The sequence below is a fragment of the Microtus pennsylvanicus genome, chromosome 9, assembly GCF_037038515.1.
Source record: "Microtus pennsylvanicus isolate mMicPen1 chromosome 9, mMicPen1.hap1, whole genome shotgun sequence".
Taxonomy (NCBI): Eukaryota; Metazoa; Chordata; class Mammalia; order Rodentia; family Cricetidae; genus Microtus; species Microtus pennsylvanicus.
This window is the reverse complement of record NC_134587.1, coordinates 20652456-20677443: the sequence shown is the minus strand read 5'-3', so window position 1 is coordinate 20677443 and position 24988 is coordinate 20652456. Positions and strand designations below refer to the sequence as shown.

General features: G+C 43.7%; 1 protein-coding gene across 4 annotated transcripts in view; it reads right to left on the bottom strand.

Moving 5' to 3' along the window:
- LOC142857237 (lymphocyte antigen 75) overlaps positions 1 to 24988 on the bottom strand; it is a 119506-nt gene that overhangs the window by 79827 nt on the left and 14691 nt on the right. For all 4 annotated transcript variants that reach the window (XR_012911791.1, XM_075985101.1, XM_075985103.1 and 1 more), the window contains exons 4-14: positions 22778 to 22942; positions 20980 to 21090; positions 19610 to 19750; positions 17691 to 17882; positions 16659 to 16816; positions 15205 to 15315; positions 14486 to 14574; positions 14194 to 14363; positions 11573 to 11772; positions 8884 to 9026; positions 2314 to 2395 (exon numbers count right to left, since the gene is read on the bottom strand). Coding sequence is in view for 3 of the 4 variants with exons in the window: in XM_075985101.1 (XP_075841216.1) it covers positions 2314 to 2395; positions 8884 to 9026; positions 11573 to 11772; positions 14194 to 14363; positions 14486 to 14574; positions 15205 to 15315; positions 16659 to 16816; positions 17691 to 17882; positions 19610 to 19750; positions 20980 to 21090; positions 22778 to 22942 (1562 nt within the window). In the remaining variant the exon portion in view is untranslated. The remainder of the gene's footprint in view (positions 1 to 2313; positions 2396 to 8883; positions 9027 to 11572; positions 11773 to 14193; positions 14364 to 14485; positions 14575 to 15204; positions 15316 to 16658; positions 16817 to 17690; positions 17883 to 19609; positions 19751 to 20979; positions 21091 to 22777; positions 22943 to 24988) is intronic.

Sequence of the window (24988 nt, the reverse complement as noted above, 5' to 3'; positions counted from 1 at the left end):
GCCTCGAACTCACAGAGATCCACCTGCCTCTGCCTCTGGAGTGCTGGGATTCAAGGCGTGCACCACCACATCCAGTGGTGACTTTTTAGTATTTTGACCAATCATATTCAGTATTTGTGTATCTGATCAGTGGTGTACTTGATCAATTGATTTCAGATATCCTCCAACTTGAAAACAGAAGCCTGGACACTTAGGTTTAGCAAGGACACAGAGTGAACTGACCCAAGTAACACTCTGAACTGAAAACCATGACTGTCTGGGAAATGGACACTTAGAAGCGTCATGTACCTCTCTTCAGAAGGAAGTAATATGAAAAGTATTATCTAAGGACCTTTTCAAAATAGGTTCGCCTATTTTGCTTAATACAGATACTTTCTTCCTTACATAATTAATGTCTTTGGATGATAAAAATACTTTTCTCTCTTTTTTTTCTTTTCTTTTTTTCTTTTTGGTTTTTTGAGACAGGGTTTCTCTGTGGCTTTGGTGCCTGTCCTGGAACTAGCTCTGTAGACCAGGCTGGTCTCGAACTCACAGAGATCCGCCTGCCTCTGCCTCTCAAGTGCTGGGATTAAAGGCGTGCGCCACCACCGCCCGGCTAAAAATACTTTTCTATTATCAATAGATAATAGAAATGAACACAAAGTAAGTAAAAATGAAAACTCTGGAAAAATGATTTGTGCTCTTCAAAGATTACCATGGTGTCTGCATACCTCCAATTTTTTTTAAATAAAAAAATAGAGAAACTGAATATACAAGTTTTTAAAAAGTAAAAATAAATGGAGTCAGTGGGAAGGCTCAGTTTGGGTGAAGGCTGCCAAGGCTGACGGCCTGAATTCAGTTCCCAGCATCCACATGGTGGGAGGAAGGAACCGACTCCTGAAAGTTGCCCAGCAGCCTCCACTGCGCCATCCGCAGGCACACATGCAAAAATAGCAAAAATGAATAAAAGAAGATGAATACTTTGCTTTTTCTTTCCTGCATCATATCAGTAAGTCTCTTTCTCAAAATGTGTGTGTAAATGACTCTAACGATGTAGATGTATTCTCCTGTCTTTCTAATCGAGGTAGAAGTGCTTACGGCAGAGGCCTCTCTGCCGTTTTAAAGTTCCCACAGAGAACAGTTGAATCTAGCCAGTGAGCATCTGCATTTCCGGTCACAGCAGCCATAGATGCAGTGGGAAGAATGCGTTGTTCACTAGGGTCCCACATTGCACAACGATGGATCTCTTGAACTTACTGCTTATCTACCTAAAGTTTCGTACGTTTTGAGAAACATCTTCCCTGCCTCAGTCTGCCCCAGTCCCTAGTAACTGCCGTTCGATTTCCCCCTCTCCCTGTTTTCCTTCTTGTGTGTATTCATTGTGCATGGCGCTGTGTTACATAGGGACACATTCATACAGTATATAATATCTACCGAAATATTCCACCCGCATTCCCTACCCTACCCTTCCTCCTCCCCATGCTTCTCATGGGTCTCCCTTGTTTTTCCAGACAGTTGTGCTACTATTTTAATGCCATATCACAGGCCTTTATGTATCTCTATAAAACACATGATTTTATGCCGCTCTATAAAAATCCAAGAACCACAAAACCAGTGATTTTATTTCTCGTTTTGAGACAAGGTCTCAAGTATCCTGGACTGTGCAGGAGCTTTGGGCTGGAACCCCATCTGTCTATTTTTGGTTTTGTCCTCTGTACTTTTGAGTTCATATTCAGAAATCATTATCCAGATCATGCCATGCGATTTCCTGCTACCCTTTCCCTAATGGCTGCATAGTTTGCATTTAAGTCTGCAGTGTATTTTGAGTTCACTTTTATTCATGGATGTGTATATAGGTGTGTGTGGGGGTACACAGATTTCCTGTCTTTCCCTCTTGCGTGTCCTGGCAATTTGTCAGTAATCGGTTGGTGTTGTGGGAGCTCCTTCTGCTCCTTCCGCCAATAGCCGTTGAGATACCAGCCCATTGGAGCGTGGTCTCTCTCCCTTTAAAAAAGCGGCTATTGGCTGAAGGAGTGGAAGGAGCCCCCACAACAGGTTGGCTCTCGGTTCATTATTTATTTCTGTTTTTTCTCTCTTTTTCTCTGATACTAGCATGCTATTTTGGTCCCTGCAACCTTCTGAGATCAAATGATTAGAGGTTGGTAGAATCATCTCCCCGGAGTCGCTCTTCTCTTGTAGACTGCGTTGGCTAGTCAGGTCCTTCTGCAGTTCCACGCACATTTTAGATGTGGGTGTTTTAAACCACCAACTTACTTGCTTTTGAAACAAACATTCCTCCCATGTTGTTCTCCCAACATGGAAGTTTTAACTTACTGGTGTCCGATCACTCCACTGCCAGGACCCTTGTAAGTCAGGGCTTCTTTTATTCAGGCCAATCCACAACCAACGCTGCCCACTGCGTTAGAAAAAAAGGAAGAAGCCACGTTAGAAGTTTACGACAATACTTGCTAACGACAATATTTAGCATTCACGTGTTTAAAGTGACTGAGACACGTATGTGTATTCAGATTTGGCACCCAGCAGAAAAGATGACCTCAGGGAACACAAAGAAAGAAATGAAATCCAGCCCTTAGCCCAGAGCAACCAGAGAAAAGGTACCTTGTGCTTAAAACTAAAGTTTAAGTTATTTTCTGTGTATGAAAGGCAAAATCTACTCTGCTTTGGGCTTTTTTTTTTTTGACAAGGTTTCTCTGTGTAGCTTTGGAGCCTGTCCTGGAACTTACTCTGTAGACCAGGCTGGCCTCGAACTCAGAGAGATCTGCCTGCCTCTGCCTCCTGAGTGCTGGGATTAAAGGCATGCGCCCCACCATCCAGCAGCCTGAATATCTATATACAATGTTTTAGCGACCTAAAGTACAAACCTTTCTTTACACCACCCTCTTACTTTTTTAATAAAATAATCGCCGCTGGTCACAACAACACACATGTGTAAATCTAGTGCTTAGATGCAGAAACAGAAGGAGGGCGGCTGTGAAGCCAGCTTGAGTTATTTAGCCTGTTTTAGTTCAGCCTGAGTTCCACAGCAAGACCCTGTCATAGGAAAAAAACAAAACAAAACAACAGCAAAAACAAACACATGCTCTCCTTTTCTCAACATTCTCAAAGTTTAATATCTGTCAGTGTTTTCTCATCTGTTCAACTTCAACTTGTTTAATTTAGAGACGATGAGACTTCTCCACTTACATTTTCACTGTTCTATTGTTATATTTGTAGAGAACAGCCACTAATTTGTAGACCAGCTAAATCCAGCAGAGATAAATAATTCCAGTTTAAATTCAGCACCTATAAGGAATTTGCATTTTCAGCTGTCTATTAGGCCCACAGCTGTCTCACAGGCTCTGCCCTGTATCACACTTCCCTAAACCATGAGGTCTAGACAGTTTCTGCACACAGGTAGCTAAGACAGGGTGGGCTAAGTTTCCTTCCTCAAACTCATATGATGATGTAACTGTTTCTTCCAAATCTTTGTTTATTACATGCTTGGGCGTGGGAAATTTTTCCCCTAACATGCGTTTTAAAATGTTTATCTTAATTATTAATTAGTAACAGTCTGTTATTCCCTTGATGATCACCTGTTGCCGAGACTCAGGCAGCTACCCAATACCCCAGCCTCTGCAGAGGTCTGCCCAATCCTTCTTAGCTCCCTAGGGGGCTCTCATCAGTCTCCTCTTAGCCAACAGCTCCCTATCCTTCCACTGACAAACTTCTCTGCTTTAAGTTCATCCCTGAGTCCTGTGCTGAAGTGCAGAGGGCGGTTTGGTTTCTTAAAGAAAGGTTTGCTCAGTTGTCCAAAATATTCCTAAGCGTCACTCCTTTCAGAGAATGAACTCCATTTTGACCCTTAATTTAGTGTTTAGTATCATTACAAGGGATTCTCTAGTGTCATAAATACAGGAAGAGCAGGTTCTCTCTCTCTCTCTCTCTCTCTCTCTCTCTCTCTCTCTCTCTCTCTGTGTGTGTGTGTGTGTGTGTGTGTGTGTGTGTGTGTGAGAGAGAGAGAGAGAGAGAGAGAGAGAGAGAGAGAGAGAGAGAGAGAGAGAAGGAAGGATAGAGGAGAAAATAATCTCTACATCACAGCCTGTTCTGAACTTGACCTTCCTTAGCTGCTGCCAGACGAAGGAAAGAACAGGCCGAAACCACATTGTCCGCTGCACACCCCTAGTGCAGAATTCAAGGATGCTGGAGAAAAAGAAAAACCACAAACGGTCCTGACCATAACTGGGGAGTCAGATCAAAATGCAACCTTCCTATTTCCTTCCTAAACCGTTTCTACTCCGCCCCCTAAGCACACGGTGTTAGGCTATTTAGGAGACACCGCGCGAAAGGTTAGTAAGTGTACGTGTGTTAAAATTCCCATTGTCAACGCAATTTCCTGCTGCACTTGGTTTCCAAGGAAAACAGTACCTCAGGCACAGCCCCAGATAAATACTATTTAATGAGGGCTCTCAGTCCACAAAGCCGAGATTTATATCGAAAGCCATTCACGCCTCTTCACAGGAGGGGATGTACACAGCAGCCGTGGCTGTCTAGGCTTTCTTCTCTAATCCCAGGACTGTTCCTGCTCCACAATGGCTTCCCGTTGGGATACCATTAAGAGTTGCAATGATCTAAGAGCTTTAATGAGTTGCTGTATCATGATCCCTTTGTGTTGAAACACAAACAGAGATGTAGAACCTCGGCTGTGAGAAATAGAGCGGTCATCAGTCTTAACGCCTAGCACGTGACTCGGATTTGCAGCGGACAGTAGGCTTCTTGCTGAGAAGGTCAATTCCAGGAACAAAAGCAGCACATTCGGGGGTGAACTTCATAAATGATTCTGCTTCCTTCCTTTCCTTTAAACTATTGTGGCAATCTTGGTTTTAAAGTACGCTCTCTTTCTAAGCAGAGCCCAGGCAAACAATCGCTTTATAATGGCGTGTCTATTAATCAGGTGGCAGTCTGCGGAGGTAGCCTTTGGCTGGCCTGCTGGCACGTGTGTACAAATACAATTCAGTTCCCGGGGATGAAGGGTTTATGATGTTTTTTTTCCCCTACACGTTCATCTTTTCCAACTTCAATATGCATTACTTTTGCAGACAGAAAATTTTTTTTAAGTGGTATATGCTTCAGACAATTTTATGAAAATGTGTACAGGAATGGAAGAAAATGGGAAATATTTTCATAAAATGGTGCCTCTAAGTAATATTGGAAACGGTTTTCATTTTCTCCTTTACTTTTTAAAGTACTTTCCAGGTTTCACACGTGAACTCCTATCAGTTTTTAAGGAAGGTATTCGATAGCACTAAAGAGGAAACTAATCAATAGAAGTAGCCACCTTTGCCTCCTCGAGGAACCCACTCCGCCCACAGATGCTCTTAATGGCCGCTTCTCCCTTACAGGGCTAGGACATTTCTTGTTCTAGTCAGAGATAATAACTCCCTGTATAGAACCGTGAGCTTGTTTTGTAAATATTTTCCAAGAACGCTTCACTAGATAGTATGCATGTGTGTGTGTTTAATAAGTATTTATATATATTAATTAAACACATCAAATAACTATATTTATATGTTAATAAATATATGATATATTTATATGTTAAGCCAGAAATAAATTAGGGATTTTCTAGATGCGGTTTTAGTGCCTATTGTAATCACAAGATCTCAAGCTTGTGGTCATTAATTTCTTCTATTTGTGTTAACATGGGACAACCACATAGACAGCACAAGCAAGCCAAAAGGAGCAAAACATAATAAGCCAGGGACATGGCAAACCGAGTGATGCCCGTGTCCGTGAGCCATTACTCAGTGCCCTGTGCACAAAGCCTCACCGCTTCTCTTACCCTTTAAAGAGGGCCATCACCGAAACGCACCACTTTAAAGCATTTTGTGCTTCTTTCCACCCACGAAGGAAGCACCATAATCTGAAGGCTAGACAAGTGCTAATGGCCAGATTTGTTTCATCTATGTTTTAGCAAAATAGAATTGGATTTCATTATTGAACAAATTTGTAGACTTGGACTTAATCAAAATTGATAATGTACAAATTGGGCCATTGCCAACTTATTTTATGCTAGATTAATCTTTGGTTATTCAATTTCTTTATAATTCTCCACATGAATATTGCACAGATTCCCTCCCTTTCTACATCTGATTTATGGGCACATACTTTTAAGCTCTACTGAATGTTAAGTTTTAATATTTATAAGATCTGTGCTTCTAAAACGTAGTTTCCAGATAAAATAACTTACTATGCCTTCATATTTTCACAATTAGTTTATGTTTCTACATTCCAGGTTTTATTCAGAAAGAGTGTTTAAAACCTGATATTTAACAAAGTATTCCTTTTAAGAGTTAAACAAAAACAAACAAGCCTGTGTGTACGTCAGAGGACCACGCTCAAGACGCAGCCCTTCTTCTGAGCCTGTTGAGGCAGAGTCTTTCTTGTTTCTGGGACATTGCATATCTGGACTAGGTGGGCTACAAGCTCCCAGCCATTTCTCAGTTTCTACCTCCCATCTCCCCATGGGAGAGCTGCGATGTGTTCATGGCATCTGGCTTTTTAAAGGGCTTCTGGGCTGGAACGCAAATCATCGGGCATGCGTGGCAAGTGCTTTCACCTGCGGAGTCAGCGCCACAGCCCCTGAAATGCTCCATTAGTATGTTCCTCTCCTTTAAGATTCAGGATCATTTTGTTCTGGTCTCAGAATGACATACATTAACGGTCAGGACGTGGGGTTATACTATTTCTTGCTTTGGCTCCTTTTATAATAAACTACTTTTCTATGTGTTCTTCATTTTTTAAAATTCACGTAGGAGCCAAGGTATGTCTGTGGCATGTTTTTTTTTTCAAAGGATGCAAGCTACATTGTTCAAATCATTCTCTTCAAAAGTGAAGTTAGGTGGGAGCTAAACACGTTCCAAGCATCTCCCACTTAATACGCTTTAGATGGCAGTCTTCACATAGCTTTTATATTTAATGATGTCCTAAAGAACAAGGCTAGTTAGATTGTCCTCAGTTTCTAGTAAACTTTTATTTTAGGGAAAGTTGGATTCAGAGCCGTAAAGAAAGTATTCACTAGGATGTATTTATGTGTGCGTGTGTTTAAAGTCATTTCTCCTAGAACACCTTGATTAATCAAACACCTGTTGTCTTCAGAAAAGTAAAGAAAAAGGAATTTTGTGGCATTGAAGGTCCTAATCCCTGTGATTGTATGGAAAGTGTCATATTTTATGACCTATATTTTTCTATATTGTCCTGACGGACATCAGGAACATCAGAAGAGCTTTCCACACCCACACTACAACCACAATGACTGTAGCCACTTTGATACCTTCCCAGTTCCCTTCCTTCCTGTTCTTCTTCCATGGGGTTTTCCACAGGGGTAGTTGCAGTTTTCTCACTAGTTGCCTGAGACCTACAGACTTGCTCTTCATATTCCTAATAATTTACTTGTGTATTCCTGGGGACTGAACTTGGAGCCTCAGAGATGCTAGGTGAGCATGCTCTGGACCTGTCTGTGTGACTGTGCACAAGTGTGTTCACAGGAACAGGTGGTTTATAACAACTAGCCTCTTTGCAATTTAACTTATTTGGAGACTAACTTTGCTTAATTTCTTTTCCTTAAGATCAGACTTCTTCGCTGATGAGCAAATATATTCCATTTCCACACACTCCTACTTTCTGTGCATGGCTCTTTCTTACTCAGCTGTCTATTTTCTTCTCATACCCCTGCTTATATTGTGGGTTCTCTGGCTTCTCTTCCTATCTTACCCTTCAAAATACTGTCCGCCTTCTAAGATTCAGCCTCTCATGACATTTGCCCTGATTGCACCAGAATTACTTCCTCCCCGTCTGGTTCCTTACTATCTTGAGGAATTTAAGTCCTTTGGACAAATAAGCATCCAAAGAAGAAGGGAGAACAACCTGGAAAAATATTACCAAGAAAAGGAATAAATCTGACCTAATGTGATCTCTGAAGTCTCCAAAAAGATGATGGGATCCCACAATGACGATTTCTCCAGGGCTATGATAACACCGCTAAGCTGAAAAACACCACTTAAAGGTCGGCTTTGGAATACAAACTTCTCAGAACAATTTCAAGGTGGCTAGCTGAGATGATCCAGCCTCACAGACTACTCTTGCTGGGACTTGAGATGAGCCCCGCACTTTCCCATTACACGGAAACTGGACAACAAATGATACAGCTACCTCTCCCAGGACTTGACGATTAACCCCAAATTTTCTTTTCAGAAAAGAAAAAGGTGGCGCACACCTTTAATACCAGCACTCTGGAGACAGAGGCAGATGGATCTCTGTGAGTTCAGGGCCACCTTAGGTTACACAAAACTAATCCAGTCTAAAAGAGGAACAGAGCTCACACAAAGGTGATCCCAGAACTTGGGATCCCACACCTTTAACCCCAGCACTAGGGAGGTGGAGACAGGAGTGATATGGCTGGGCAGAGAGAAGAATATAAAGCAGGAGGAGACAGGAGCTCAGTGCAGTCTGAGGCCGTTATTCTGAGGATTCAGTCTGGAGATACAGTCTGAGCACAGGATCGCCCCTTTGGTCTAAGCATTGGCAAAAGTAAGAACTCTCTATTGGCAAGCTGCTTGGCTGTTTTGAGCCTTCAGCTTTTATTATTAATACCAAACAGAATTCATGCTACATTCTTATCTTTGCCCTATATTTTTGCCACCCTTTTCTTAACCCAGCAGTTGGTAGGTGCTACACAAAGGGGTGGGGACTTGGTCCACTTTGGGTCTCACGGTATTTTGCAGTAAGGGTGCTTGACAAGGCTGGAGTGTGAAGCTTGGGTGGCTTTCTAGATGCTATCTCACATCAACCTGAATACCTAGCAGACAAAAGGCTTAGGTCGAAAAATACTCATTCTAGAAATATTACCTGAACTGGTCCTGTAACAAACGAACAAAGTCCTTCACTTCATCCAGATGACTGAAGCTGGGTAGGTGCGCTCCAAGCGCTTGGCAGAACCTTTCAGCTTCTTCCCAGGTCCTCTTTCTTATAATCCTTTCTATATGGAATACCTTAAGGAAAAAAGAATGTTGTTCTGGAATAATCATAAAATATTTATAGCTTTGTTCAGTTTCAGTCAAAGGTGTGGGGTCCTGACATGAATTCTTTCAGGTGCAATGGAAGAATAACTAAATGCACAGACAGCAAACAGGGCAAGCCCTACCCAGAATGAACTAACTGAAGACTCACATAGGGATGGCCACTGTCACCAGGTGAGTGGCCTTCCCCAACCAGGCCAGGGAATTGCTCCAACAGGTACATTCCCAGGACCTTGAAGAGAAAGTGCACCAAGGGTCAAGGCTGAACAGGGTACATAGGAACCCTCTGGAAGACATATTCTGCCAAGAAATGTGCCAACAGTGTAATTCTGAGCACCAAACACGGAAGCTTGCAGAAGAACAGGGCTCTTTTTCTGATTAAGAACAATCAAAGAACTATCTATATGGGTGTGTGAACATCGACAGATGGAGCCAAATCAAAACCTGGCACTTTTGACTGTTTCTTTGATTTGTGATGATTAACTCTATGCCAAAAGAGCCCCAGCTATTTCAAAGAAGAGAAAGAAGTGGTGGGAGCAGGCAGAGAAGATGGAGCCACAGTTGTCTGATGGCTGGCGTGGATTCTTCAGTCCCCTGTACATACACTCTAGCCATGACTCCAGGAGGGAGGAACAGGGCTGGAGAGATGGCTCAGAGGTTAAGAGCACTGGCTGTTCTTCCAGAGGTCCTGAGTTCAATTCCCAGCAACCACACGATGGCTCACAACCATCTGTAATGAGATCTGGTGCCCTCTTCTGGCCTGCAGATGTATACAGAGGGAGGAACATGTTTCTCTCTGCCTTTACAAGGGGCTTGGCCCTGTACTATGCTGAGGTTAGTGTCAGTGAAGTGAGCAGAAAATGGAAATGCACCAACCTGGTTGGGATTCCCTTCTTGGGCTCCAAAAATTTACTGGGAGAAATAAAAAAGTCTGATAGCTGGCATCCCTTAGCCTAAGCCCTAGAGTGAAGGGTAACAGACACCAGGTCATAGTCGATAGCCCAGCACAGCTAGCAGCTGGAAGAATTCACAGCCAATCAGTCAAACCATAGAGCAAGAGGTCTATGAACGTGAAACTAAATGTAATCACTGTGCATTTGGGAGTGGCATTGAAAGGTTTGTTTTATGGAACTAGATGAATGTTACAGGCTGTGGTGGTTTGAATGTAATTGGCCCTCATAATCTCACAGGGAGTGGCAGTATTAGGAGTTGTGGCTTTGTTGGAGTGGGTGTGACCTTGTTGGAGGAAGTGTCTCACTGTGGGGATGGGCTTTGAGGTTTCCAATGCTTAGGATACCACACAGTATCTTACCACATTTCCTGTTGCCTTCAAGACATAGGACTCTCAGCCTCTCCTCCAGTACCATGTCTGCCTGCATGCCACCATGCTCCCTACCATTATGGACTGTAAGCAAGTCACTCCAATTAAACGTCTTTCTTTCTTTCTTTCTTTCTTTCTTTCTTTCTTTCTTTCTTTCTTTCTTTCTTTCTTTCTGTATACAATATTCTGTCTGTGTGTATGCCTGAAGGCCAGAAGAGGGCACCAGACCCCATTAGATGGTTGTGAGCCACCGTGTGGTTGCTGGGAATTGAACTCAGGGCCTTTGGAAGAGCAGGCAATGCTCTTAACCTCTGAGCCATCTCTCCAGCCCAAATGTTTTCTTTTTTAAGAGTTGCCATGGTAATGGTGTCTCTTCACAGCAATGAAAACCCTAAGACACAGACCCCAAATTATTTTTTTTTAACACAGTTAGAACTGGCTTTCATTATACGAGAAGGAATTTTAATCCAATAAGAAGGATGAGGGGCCTATGAGAATCTACACATGATGTCAGCATGCTGCCCGTCACTCAGCTTCTCGGAAGGAAAGAACCGAGGTGTTGCAGAAAACTATTTTAAGATGTGTTCCTGTTGTTTATACTGCACTTGTTTAACTCTTTACAGCTGTGATTCTTTGCCTGTCTAAGACACCTGATGGTCTAATAAAGCACTGAACGGCCAATAGTGAGGCAGGAGAAAGGATAGGCGGGGCTGGCAGGCAGAGGGGATAAATGGAAAAATCTGGGAGAAGAGAGAAAGAAGGAGCAACGAGAGAACAAGGAGAAGAGGACTTCAGGGGCCACCCACCAGCGACTCACCCAGTCACGGAGTACGATGGAAAGACAGGTTAATTTAAAATAAGAAAAGCTGGCAAGAAAGAAGCCAAGCTAAAGCTGGGTATTCCTAACTAAGAACAAGCCTCTGTGTGTGATTTATTTGGGAGCTGGGTGGTGCCCCCTCCCGAAAGAGTCAAAAGAGTAAAACATCACACAACACCATGGGATCACTCTGGCTTTGGTCTTTCTTTTGACGGCTGGACATGGGTAGGGTGCGTGTTGAGTCCCATGATGCTTTGCTAAGGACCCCATACTCCCAAGCACTTGTTAGGCTCTGTGTGCTCACATAATTTGTGTAATAAAATAAATCAGGTCGGGAGGAGGATGACTCCACAGAAGGACTGAATGCGGATGCTACTTTACCTTAAAACAGGAGAGATTGGAGGGGAAAGTCTGCCAGCCTTGAGGACAGGGCTCATCAGGCTTTGGGGCTGCCTCCTCGGGCTCCTGGGGGCCACTTGTTTTCTTGCATATTGAAAGGGCTCGGAAGCTTTTGCAGTTTTTCACTTCCCACCTGCCAAGAGTCTTTCCGGTAGACATAGCCACACACCCGCCTGGAGATGCTGGGGTTGAATTGGAAAAGCGAATTAAAATAAAAATTTCGGAAGTTCAGACACGTGGTGGTGGCTCACGCCTTTAATCCTGGCACTCAGGAGGCAGAACAGGTAGATATCTGTGTTCGAGGCCAACCTGGTCTATAGAGCAAATTACAGGATAGCCAAAGCTACACAAAGAAATCCTGTCTTGAAAAACAAACAAACAAACAAACAAACAAATAAATAAATAAATCCCGTCATGAAAAACCAAAACCTAGGGGCTGGCTCAGAGGTTAAGAGCACTGATTGCTCTTTCAGAGGTCCTAAGTTCAACTTCCAGCCAACCACATGGTGGCTCACAACTCTCTGTAATGAGATCTGATGCCCTCTTCTGGCCTGCATGCAGGCAGGACGCTGTGTGTATAATAAATAAATCTTAAAAAAAATAAACAAGTTCTTGCTAGATAGTCCAGGCTGCCTTCAACCTTGAGGTCTTCCTAACTCAGCCCTAAGTGCCTGAATTACAGACATATGCCACCAAGAAGTCTATGTTTTACCCATTAAACTATTTCTGGCTTAAGTGATATTTAATCAAGATTAGCACCCATATTCTGCCTTCTCTAGATAGAATATGTTATTATTATGCTTACACCAGTAGCCGTGAGCATGCATCACAGATTTTGTGGAGATTCTCCATTTAAAATACTGTTCTATTGTAAGACCACATAGTCCAGTTTCCATGCTATAGAAAAATACCTTAATGATCACATTGCATAAGATCATGCAAGAAAATATCAAACATTTGAAGAGAGAAAAGTAGAGTGTCTTAGGATTTCTAACTCACTCAAAGCCAAATTTAAACAACACTGGCTTGGAAATCAGAAAGATCTGGATTTTATTAAATTCAATAACCAGGCATATTTTATTAAACAAGTCCCTGAAGCCTCTATTTTCTCAGCTCTAAAATCAGATGGGACTTCCGAGGCCCTTCTACATCAAATCCTATTTTCCACAGCAAATCATGACCAATGCTTGAGGTTGTTTGGAGAAAAATGAACTAACTTTTGAAATAAATGCTACCTTACATTGCTTTCCTCATTTCTGCTCGCTGAGACTAATACAAATAAACCTTTAACTCTACAAGATGAAGCTAGGTGACAGAGAGAGAAAAATGTAACATACTTCACAGGAAACATCTAGATTTTATTTAAGACTTACATTAGAAAGATGGAAAACAAAATGTCAACACTCCCACACACACCAAAAAACAAACAAAACCCCAAAGTAACAACAAACAAGCAAACAAACAAAAACTAGCCCTCACACTCTTGAGGCTGGCTCTGGGTAGACAGACATTTGTAAAGCACTGGACTTCATGGAGAGGACTGGATGGGGGATGGACAGGCCTATTTCTGTTCCTGGCTTCACAGACTTCAGTTCTGAAGACTCCCTTATACCCAAGCACAGGTGACAGGTGTACTTAGGAGGGACATCGTGTTCCACTGCTTCCTGGTCTGTCACCTTGTTTCTTAAAAATTAAGCAGTATCTTCATAATACAAAACTAGAGTATTGCACTTAGTATTCTTTTGTTGGCATCCTCCATGACACCCCCTTTAAATCTCTTAAAGCTAAAAGAGCAGGGACGGGGCCCTTCCTCTCTCAGACCTTGTCAGGAGGTAGTGTTATACTAAGGTGCCCATTCAAGGGGCTTCCTGCAGAACTCACTGAGGCTGACACTTTTGGTTTAGCCATGGATTTCTTATAGGTTTTTTTTTTTGTGCTGTTATTTTCTTTGTTTGTTTATTTTGGTTGAACTGAGCCTGTGCCCTTTTGTTTTCCTCTATAGGCTATGTAGCTCTGGCTACCTGGAACTCACTACGTAGACCAGGTTGGCCTTGAACTCACAGATCTGCCTCTCCATTCTGAGTGCTGGGATTGAAGGTGTGTGCACCGTGCCTGGGTCTTAACTTTCTCTCTCTCGTTTATCCTTCTCTACAAACGTCTTACCCCCACCTCATCACTACAACCATTTGGCATGATTGTAATCATCTTTAACAAGTCAGCATTTAGAATAGATATTGAATCCCAAGCAGGAGAACAGCTTCTGCTTCCCCAAGCTCCTCACTCCACCTCTCACCTTAGAACAATGAGCTTTAGAGAAAATCATAAAATCAGAATCACAGGTGGACTTGGCACACTGCTCATTTACGGACTCCTGTGAATCACCTTTCTGCGACTGCTTGTCTCTGTCCCTAGTGCCACACGGCCTTCTAACAGCCTGTGTCTCCTGGGAAACCCAAACAGACAGACAGAAGCAAGCTTTGCAGACCGGGGAACGAGCAACTGCCAATCTGTTGCAACGTGTAAGCCCTGGGCTCAGCGCTGCACCCGCTCCGCCCTTGTGAACTCGGCCCTGAAGCGCTGTCAACCCTTAATCAAACGCTTACCTGGTTCAAGAAAATTCCAGTTGGAAAAGGTCATAGCCTGCTTTAGTCCACCAGTGACCACCCAACTGTACTCCCCGCGGGCATTGGTGTCTCTCAGGCCGGTCCAGAAGTACTTCTGAAGGGACTTGTCGTACTTCTTCATCATGTCATTCAAGTATTCCTGCTCAAATCTACAAAAGATGGACCAATCTCGCAAATGTTTCACAGTTTTTGCAATAAGCCCCCCACCCCCCAAATTGTTTAGGCAAACTCAGTTGAAAGTTTCCTAGTACACCAGTACTGAGGGTCACACCTGCTGGTGATGGTCAGGTTGCAGTTCGTTCCGAAAGGGACCTCATCCCCATAGATTTTGTAACAGTTTTCTCCATGTCTCTTCCAGCCCTAAATCAGAAGAGGAATATCATCCCAGTGTTTGTGACTTAACGATGCCCCCAGCCCTAAATCAGAAGAGGAATATCATCCCAGTGTTTGTGACTTAACGATGCCCCCAGCCCTAAATCAGAAGAGGAATATCATCCCAGTGTTTGTGACTTAACGATGCCCTTCCCACCCCCCAAATAAGCGGGATTCTGCTACTCGACAAACTCGTACAATCAGAGGAGGTGGAGGACGTGATTATTCCCTGGATGTGGCTAGAACTCAGTTTCACCAATCACCTCCACATGACTGAGACGAGGCCCCATTTTCTTTGTCCTTGGTACCCGAATCACCCTATACTGAAGCTGCTAGTTGAACTATTTTTCAGAAAGAGCACAGTCACTGGAGGAGAGCTATCAACAATGAGGAGAGCAGCCATATTTGCAAACTGAGAGGGACCCATGACTGGGTACATCTTTTCTTACTGTAAGAACACCAGTGTGTTAGGATTCTCTTCCTTCTCGCTTTCTCTCAAATAAATGAACATAAACAAGTGTTTTTACTTCCCAAGACTGAATCGTTTAAACTTCAAATATCATCTTTAACCAAGGAGGGCTCATTCCGCTCAGGGAAATTCACAATGGGATTACTCACCTCCTCTGGAGGACACAGCTTGTCAGACTGCGTGTCATTAGTTAGCTCTCCCTTTTTCTTGCACACATATCTGAGCTTCTTTTCACAGGACTGGACTTTCCACTGACCTAACTTTTAAAAGAAGAAAACAAAAATATTTCTTACCAAAGAGAATATTTGCCAAATAGTTAGAATTAAATCACAATAACTATGGGAGGCCAGGAAAGGTAGTGGCTCAACCCGTCATCCCTACGACACAGCACGTACACACGCCTTTTCTTACAAGCTTAACAAGGAAACCTTATTGAAGAACATTTAGTTGAACCGAGAAAAGTACCCCCCCAAGAGGCCAGGATTCTAGTGGCTTCCCTGTGACCTGGGGGCAGTTTGCTCACAGATTAAAATTCTTTGGGAAACATCAGCTAATGTCTGGTCACATTTCCTCAGCTGCATAAGGGAGATGGTGGTTATGAGAGCTACTACTAGGGGTCTAGGGTCAAAAGATTCTTTTAATTCTACTCCAGTATAGACATCAAAATTGTCTTTCAAATACACTACATAGAATTAATTTTGCTGAACTGACTAAGTCACATTGCTTCCCGAAGTGAAATGTTAGCGGCTTGACTGTGACGAGGGTCAGTGTGGAATTCGGGCAGGCTGCGGAGCTCTCCTTCTGTTCATTCGCCGCTTCCACTTTTGACAATGTTCTGAGACATCTTGGCTTTTAAAGTAGGCCACCGAGTGTGACACCTTCTCAAACACATCCCCACCACGGAACCAGTTCTACACAGTTCTAAATGTGTTGCTTCCATTTAAAGCCTCTCTAGATGTCTGGGTGACAGTCACCCTGAGTACCAGGAGAGAGCTGCCTATAGGAAAGCGATCCAAACAGAAACCAAAGAGGTGCATAAGTCCTTCTGGACAAGACTCAGCCTATTTTAGGCTCCTAACTGGAGTGCGTTCAACAAATGTTTAGCAAGCTACATTTCAGGAAAAGATAGCTTTATGGACAAATCTAATGCAATATTTTATATAAATTTAAAAAATGAAACTATTGGAAACCATGTCAAACTGAAATACTGGAAAGTGTTTTCCAATTAGCCTCAAGTTAGGATGAATTCAAAACTTAAGCGCAGCATGGAAAGATGGCACCTTCCAGGCTAACCTGTCCTGGCCTGCCAAACGTCAGTCCTAACGAGCAGAGAGGCCGATGGAGGAGCCTCAGGCCCTCGAAGACAGCAGGTTATCAGAGACAGTCTGACACACAAGCTCTTCCGCATCTGCATATCGTCTCTAGAAGGCTCAGACTGCTTACTCGGCAGCTGCCTTTACTTACCCTCCACTCGGTAGCTCTCAGAGTGACAAGCTGCAGGATTTTACCTCTTCCTTCTCAGCTTGCACACAAATTCCTAGCACAATGTTCTTATTAATAGCTCTAACAAAAAGACTATAAACAAGCCACGGGAGGCTCCTACCTTTCCTAAATAGGAAACACAGTTGGGAGTCTTATTGTAGGGAACACTAGGCTCATTCCCGTTCCAGTGCGTTAGAGTAACTTCCGTACCATCTGACCACTGGAACAAAGTGGGGCTCTTTGTGTTCTTAAGGCCCGTCCATATTTCTTCCTTGACATCTGAAAGAAAAACGTTTGACTTTGTTCGGTTTTGCTCCGTCGTATGTTGTAATATATGTGTTACTGATTTTTACGTGTTGATAATGTCGTTTTAGGAGCTTTGTGGTGTATGTTTTAGATATGTTGATGAGCACACAGGGTGGGTCTTGATGCCCTGGACTCACGGAGGCAAGGTACCTAGAGAGAAGGTGCGCTAGGATCGGCCAGCTGAGTGTGTCTCAGGCCTACCGTATAAATGCTGCTTCATGGGGATGGGTGAAACTCTGTAAATCCAACCATAGATATCCTGATTAGAAATAGTGAGTGTCCACGCTGCCCTGAAATGACTGCTGTCTCCACAGGGGAAACAATTAGCACCGTGCAGACACGGAACAGGGACCTCCGCAGCCTGAGTCTAGGAAGAGGGCGGAACACAAGCGGTCTAGGATGCCTTTGTTTATCGGTCTCGTTCCAGAGAATTACAAAAGCTGAATGATGATCAGGACAAGTTCCAGAAGAACTTAAATAAGGTCGAGCATTACTGTGGGAGGGGGAAGAGTTTCTGATCACACAGTGGCTGCTGGGCGGCAGTAGCTATTTGAACTGTAACGCAAGGAGATGGAAATAAAACAAAAGTCATGGCTCAGCTCCTCATTCTTCCTAACCACCTTTCAAGAGTTCAAAAACCACGTGGTAATTGCAGCGCTGGACAAGGCAGGCCCAGGACAAATCCATTTCCACTGACCGCCCCACTCCCACCCCCAGATGGGCTGATTCAGGGCCAGGCTGGAAGCCTCCCATTCTCACCAAGAGTCAGAAAACAGGGAGACTAGAAACGTCTTTAACTACTAAAGCAAGAGGTTTAAAGCAAAAGAAAGTAATCCACAAGACTCACCGCCACTATGGAGTTTTGTGACAACCACCTCGAGGTCCGCTAAGGAGTGAATGCTGATGAGGTCACCGCCGAAGGCGCTGCATTTGGAATGGGCCGCATCCCAGGTGCCACTTTCATTTGCCAGGAGATAGCAAAATCCATTATTTGGCAGCCAGCCCGCATCACAGCGGGTATCCGAATACGTCCAAACATCTGGGGATGAGGGGGGGGAAGGGAAGGGAGGAAGCAGCGATTTATCTACCAGTAAAGACAGAGCTGTTTAGAATCAACAACACTGCGAATTTTTCTTTCTTGAAGCACAATGCTTCTGGAAAACTGGGAGACAAGATGTCAGCTCTCAGGGTGACATGAATTTGATGCTGTGTTTAATGTGTGTCTGACATCATCAAAATTCTCGCAGAGATTCAGCTATGATATGTATGCACTTGCTGCGAGACACAGGCTATGGACAAGACTGTTCAAGGGCATAGATATGGCCAGGGAAGGAAACGACTTTAGTCCTAAGAGGTGGAAGACAGGTGTGGAGTGAGCCAGACGCTGACAACATTTCCCAGCTTTTGGAAGGTCACCCCCTCCCGCCCCACTTCAAGCCTTCTTTCCTTGTGTGACCAGCTTAACAACTGACTACATGCTAACACTAACTGTTGAATACAGGGCAAGCGGAGAGGTAAGAAACAGGACGTGGGTACTTATGTACTCTCAGACGGTACAGGAGGGGAGGGAAGGACAAATGGCTTCTTCATACACCTTCATCCGCTCTGAAAGAGCAGTGAGCCTCAGCTTGGTGGTGACGAAATCCCCCAGAGAAGTCTAATCTTTCAGAGGTATAGGGCCACTACTCTGGTTAGCAAAACTAGAAACTATTCAACGTATCCAGATCCTTTCTGGGACTTTCTTTTTCTTTTACAAGTAAACTCAGTCATCTTAAAAATGTGGAGTATTCCAATCACTGATGGAAACAGATGCAGAGACCAACAGGCAAACATTAGGCGGAGCTGGGGGAACCCTGTGGAAGAGGGGGAGGAAGGATTGTAGCACCCAGAGGGGCCAAGGACGCCACAAGAAAACCCACAGAATCAACTAACCTGGGCTCACAGGGGCTCACAGAGACTGAACCAACAACCACGAGCCTTCATGTGACAGACGTAGGCCCTCTGCATATATGTTACAGTTGTATAGCTTGGGCTTCTTGTGGGACTCCTCACAGTGGGTGCTGGGGCTGTCTCTGACTCTGCAGACTGCTTTTGGGACCCATTCCTCCTACCAGGCGCCTAGTCTCACTGAAACTAGATATGCCATGGTGGTTGGTATACATGGGAGGCCTGCCCTTTTCTGAAGAGAAGAGATGGGAGGGGAGTCTAGCAGGAGAGGGGGAACTGTGGTTGGGATGTAAAAACAAACATCAAAAATAAATAATGCAAAAAATTGTAGTATTTTTTAAGCAAACTGATAAAATTTTGGTTCAATTAGTCTCATACTTGCAAGCTGATAAATCAATAACTTAGGCTCTAAACGACATTTCTTATTACTATGAGACAGTTCAGTTATGGCAACGGAACAGAGAGAAAACTCACATGTAAAGGCACTCAAACAATCACTGCCATATTCTAGTTTTTGTCTCCACAAACACATAGTTTCACAAAATTAAAATGACAGGCATATCATTTTGTTCTGTTCTTTGAGATAGTCTTTCATTAACCCAAAGCTCATCTATTATGCTAGAATGGCTGGGCAGTCAAGCCTCGGCATCCTCCAGGACTGCACCCCCAGCCCCCAGATTTCCCCCATTTTAGCGTAGGTTCTGGGGATGGGGAAAACATTGGCGGTATCCGGTGAAGGAAAGGTCAAAATGGGTGTCTGACATGCGTTTACTGGACTTCACAGGCTTATTTGAACGGATGAGGAAGTGAGGAAGGCACCTGGGAGCGACACCGTCTTGTTCAATGGCTTTTTGCAGACGTAGGGCTGCTGGGTTTCGCAGGAAACACTTCGCCACAGCCCCGACTCGGTGTCCATTCTCGCGCAGCTTGACCCGCCAATCATAGGCGCAACGGGCGTGCCTTAGGAAGAAAGATTTTCAAGGAGGTGGAAGGAGGTTAGGGTCCGAGTGGTGCCTAAAATAATACTCATAATTTTATGTCTCTATGGAAACTCACAGTGTGGTTCAAACTTTCGATTAAATTGAAAAGCGACAAGCCGCTATGAACGACATGCTCATTTATGCCCGGTCTAGAACGCTGGATGGAGGGGAAGCGCTCTGATCATGATAGCTGGCTCACAGCAGAGAAACACATCAGCCTCTGCCTTAGCGCTCCTTCCACGACACACTCTGTGGCCAGAACCCCTGAGTCTATACTAAAGTTACTCTCTGTGAATGTTTACAACCAGATGAAACACCCACACGCGAGTCTGCCCTTTAAGGCGTTAAATACTGCGTTAAGGACTGGGACTGGAGCTCAGCGCCAGAGCCTAGAATAGTCTATTTTTGACATAATAGAGTATTACTTTGTTGACTAATAAAAAGATTTAGTTAATGAAAACCTCATGGCCTTTTGATAGCACTGAATCCATTTCTCCTCCATGTAGGTAGGACACTTTTACGAATGCTATTTAGGTTTGGCTGTCATCAGACTTCAGCTTTCAAATGTTCCTGGTCTTTTCTTTTTCAGAAAGAGCTACTGGCTAAGCAGAATGGTGTTCCCATTGAGGTAGGTATCTGTGTACTCAGGTCCAGCTGCTGGGCTCGTAGTGTTTAGGTGCCATAGTGGGGGAAGCCTAAGAATGTGAAAAGGAAGGGATATTCCTGCTTTAAAGTCAGGCTGCAGACTAAGCCCAACACTGGCAGTCGAGACCCTATGGGCTATAGAATGGTTCCTGGCCATGTTGTGGGGTTCATTCTTTTTCTTTTTGAGACAGAGTTTCTCTGTGTAGCCCAAGCTGTATTAAAATTGGCTCTGTAGACCAGGCTAGCCTCATAGTCACAGAGACCCGCCTGCCCCTGCCTCCAGTGCTGGGATTAAAGGCCTTGCAGCACCACTGTCTGGCTCATTTTGTTCTTCAAACCCCAGGGGTACTTGCTCTAGAGCCCCGAAGGAAAAGCTCCTTTGCCCGTGGTGTGGTTCAACTTGGCTAAAATAACAGCACAGTTAGGAATGTCTTAGAAAAACTTCTGAGACAGCAACCATGAGGTCTGATTGTACATGAACTTCTAAAGGCTCCAGATGAGTAAAAAGTTCTCCGTTTTTGAAGCTTTTACTCTGTATACATTGTTGAGAGAGAGAGCATTTACCTGGATCCCAGTTAAGAAATTTTAATGGCTTGAGGTCTGACCATTCCCAGCCTCTAGCAGAATAGAGCTGATTCAGTCCGATCCAAACAATTCTAGCAATGTCTTCCTTTCCTGCAGGAATTGTATATTTTTTAAAATTAAAAATAGGTCTTTATATAATACATTCTGATTATGATTTCCCCTACCCTAACATCTCCCAGGTCCTCCCCATTTCCACACCCACCCAAATCCACATAAAAAGCCATATAATATAATAATGATAAAATTAAAATACACCAGAATAAGACAAAGCAAACAAACAGAAGAAAAAGAGCCAAGAAACACATATAGATGCAGAGACACATGGAATTATATAATTTTAATAGAGATTATATAAATCCGACTATGTTCCTATTGACAGTCTTGACTGAAGCAGGAATCTCACTATGGGATGTCTAGGTAACAAAGGCAGGCCATGTTAAGAGATAACAAAACGTTGTTCTTTTGAGAAGACCAAAGTCTAATAAATGTGTTCAACTCTGCTCTCCAAATAGCTTGTCCAGTTCTCCCTCCTCTGAGGTACTAGAATTTTGTCAGAGCAGCAGATTCACTATATATTCAACCCCCTGGTCCTCTGGGACTTACACACACACGTGCACACACACACACACACACACACACACACACACACACACGCACCCTTGTTGCCAGGGAGATGCATCATCCAATTTTATTATTTCATAATCAAGGCCATCAGCAAAAGAAGGGACAAGGACAGGGAAGTGTAAATAATTTCCACAGTGAGTCTAGTTGCCCATATGCTAGTTGATGTACACACAACATATGGATGTGCCCATGCCTGTGAGGGTCCATATAGACAGGAGAAAACCCAGAAAGAATACAAGAATGATTGTAAGGATTCTTACTACCATGTAGGAGGTCATAAACCTGGAAAGAAAGACTTTACCAAAACCACAAGGGAAGAATTTGAAAAATTAATTGAAGGCCCGATAGAAGAGACAGAGCAATTGATGAAAAATGGTCTATAAACGTCAAAGGGAATGCTGACAGACATTAATTTTGTAAATTTGTTGGAGTATTTTTTAGCTGTAAATGACTTAATATTGTTTCCTAATTACCCCCAGGGGAATACGTATATTATTACATTATGTCCCTAGCAGGTGTCTATGTGTATGCATTATAGACTACAGGGTTTACACGGAGAGAAAACATATCCAGACTAGGAGGACTTCTCAAGAGGTATTTTGGTTTTATACAATTATCCCCTCACTGAATACCGTAGAAACCAAACGCATAAAGCAGGACTTTTCGGGATTTGCGAGGGACCTGGGTTAAGAAAGAAGGCAGACTCCCAGGACCCAGGAGCTAAACCTTCAATGCTGAATGTTCACACGGGGTGCAGCCAGTTGGGGAGTCGGTGTGGTGATAGCCATGAAAATGCAAGACAATGGCCGCTAAGGCATAAAAATTCTGGGGAGAAGGAAGAGCTTTGGAGAGGTTGGAAGGACCGCAGTCTGTATACAGATATAAGCATGGGGTGGGAACTCAGTTTCTAAACATCAGTTTCTCTCTAGTTTCTATCTGAAAATGCAGTTAACACATGGAATTATTATGTTTACATTCAATCTTGGGTTTGTGTGTGTGTGTGTGTGCAGATTTCAGTGCTAAGGTCTAAGTTTTAAGAGAGGCCAGAAAATATATCAGCAAAAGAGCACACCTGGATAAGAAATGGAGAGGAAGAAGACAAACACCTTTGCAGTCCCAGCCATCGGCCCTACCACGTGCAGGTTAAGCCTACCCGTAATATACGCCAGTTCAGCAGCGCTGTGGATGCTCAGCAAGTCAGCTCCTTGGTTCTGACAGGAGACGTAAGCTTCTTTCCAAGAAAGAACCTCCTGATTATTAAACTGGTAGCAACTTCCAGTCTGCTCGTTCTTTTCCCAGTTACCCTCGCAGCCATTTTCTGTTGATGAAAAGATAAATTAGTGATCGTCAAATGAGGGCCTAGTGCTTTCTTTTCCTTGGAGTGCTTACTAGACTGCAATTCGGTTTGCATTTTCTCAGGCTGTGCCAAAACGGAGGCCGTCATTGCATGGGCCGTGTTTTGGTTCTCTCAGTATGCTCTGAAATGGGAGTCAGAGCACACCGAATGACTCCAGATGACTTCCTTAAATCCCCTGTTAACTACAACGCCAGATTTTCACTAGAGTTCCTGGGTCACCTTTGCCTGAAGACGGGACTCTAATAGATACAGGTGTGGAACACTGAGCCAATAGAAAAACATGCTTATCAGAGCTTGGCAAAGATATCTACAGGCTTGTCTACAGCCCGCAGAGAAAGAACTGGAAGCCCGCGTGGGTGCAGACATGCTGCTTAAATATATTGAGCATAGAGACTCCTCTATTTTGGAAATTTAGTCCAAATTTCTTCTTAATATTTAAATAGAAGATTGAATACATGAATAGAATTGATATTATAGAACTCATATTACAGATGTACATACAGGCATAGAAACATATATTATACATAAATAAGCACAATATCAAGCATCCATAGTATATATCTCTGTGTGTATGTGGTACACGTGTACATGCTTGCACCTGCAGGTGCCTGTGCTGGTGGTGTATGTTCAAGCAGAGGCAGGAGGGAGGCCCAGGGGTCTCTCTCTGTCAGTCTCCATCTTCCTGAGACAGTATCTATCACTTAACCTGAAGCTAGGCTGGCAGCCGGCAAGCCCCACAATCCTCTTGTCTTCACCCTCCATGGCACTGGGGTTACCGACAGGCATCCTCAGCCGTGCCTGGCTTTCTGTTTTTAAACTTGAGTGCCAGAGGTTTGAATTCAAGGTCTCATGTTTACATAGCAAGCACTGTTACTCACTTAGCTACCCCACCAGACCCACGGTATATTCTTTACAGGTATAGAAATGTGTGTTTCAAATAAAGAACCTGCAAACTGTACCCTGAGTAATATAGATCTTAAGATAACGGGTTCAGCCGGGCAGTGGTGGCGCACGCCTTTAATCCCAGCACTCGGGAAGCAGAGGCAGGCGGATCTCTGTGAGTTCGAGGCCAGCCTGGTCTACAAGAGCCAGTTCCAGGACAGGAACCAAAAAGCTACGGAGAAACCCTGTCTCAAAAATCCAAAAAAAGAAAGAAAAGATAACGGGTTCAAAAATATACTCAATTTCCTATGTGGTCCCAGAGAGAGACAGGGAAAAGCCAATCCAGGCTAGATCACACGACTTAAGCTCCACCCAGGGGTTTCCAAGGGACTTCCCTACCCCCAGTTACACATCAGATGGACTCATGGACCTTTACACTGGAAAGGCTCTCAGCTATCCATTGCTGAATGTGAAGATGGGGACAAAGACCAACAGGTGTCTGTGGCGGAAGTATAATCAGAACACCTCATCTTCTTTCCACCTACTGCCATAAATTTTTTTGAGATAGTGTTCTCATACTACTACAGCTCAGGCTGACCTGAAGCTCTCCATTCTCCGGTCTCAGTCTCACAAGAGCTGAGATGAAAAATGTTAGCTACCACACTTGGCATTGAATACTTCCTAACCGTCTATCACACGCCAGCTAGTGTGGTCCTTTGTAACTCTCACCTGTTTGCTAAGACACTGTCTCTGTTATATACCAGACAACAACACAAGCACTCCTTTGATCTGACCATCTCTCTAAAGAGGAGTGAATGCTTTAGTATATCCCGGATACTCTGCTTTTCATAAGAAGCAACTAGATACTTGGATCAACATACTCGGATCAACACACGGGCATGGCAGAGCAAACATTCTCACTAAGTTGGAGAGGGTCCAAGATATGCGTCTCCTTCTCTTCCAGTCTTGGCTTTAGGCCGTCAATACACTCTACGCAGTCACCATCCTAAATATGGTTTTTCAGCCCATTTGTGAGGTCACCAAGGTGACATCCTTTTAGTCAAGCTACAGTCTCCTATATTCCGCTTTCTTCTCCCACTCATCTTTGGATGCTGCAGTTTCCCA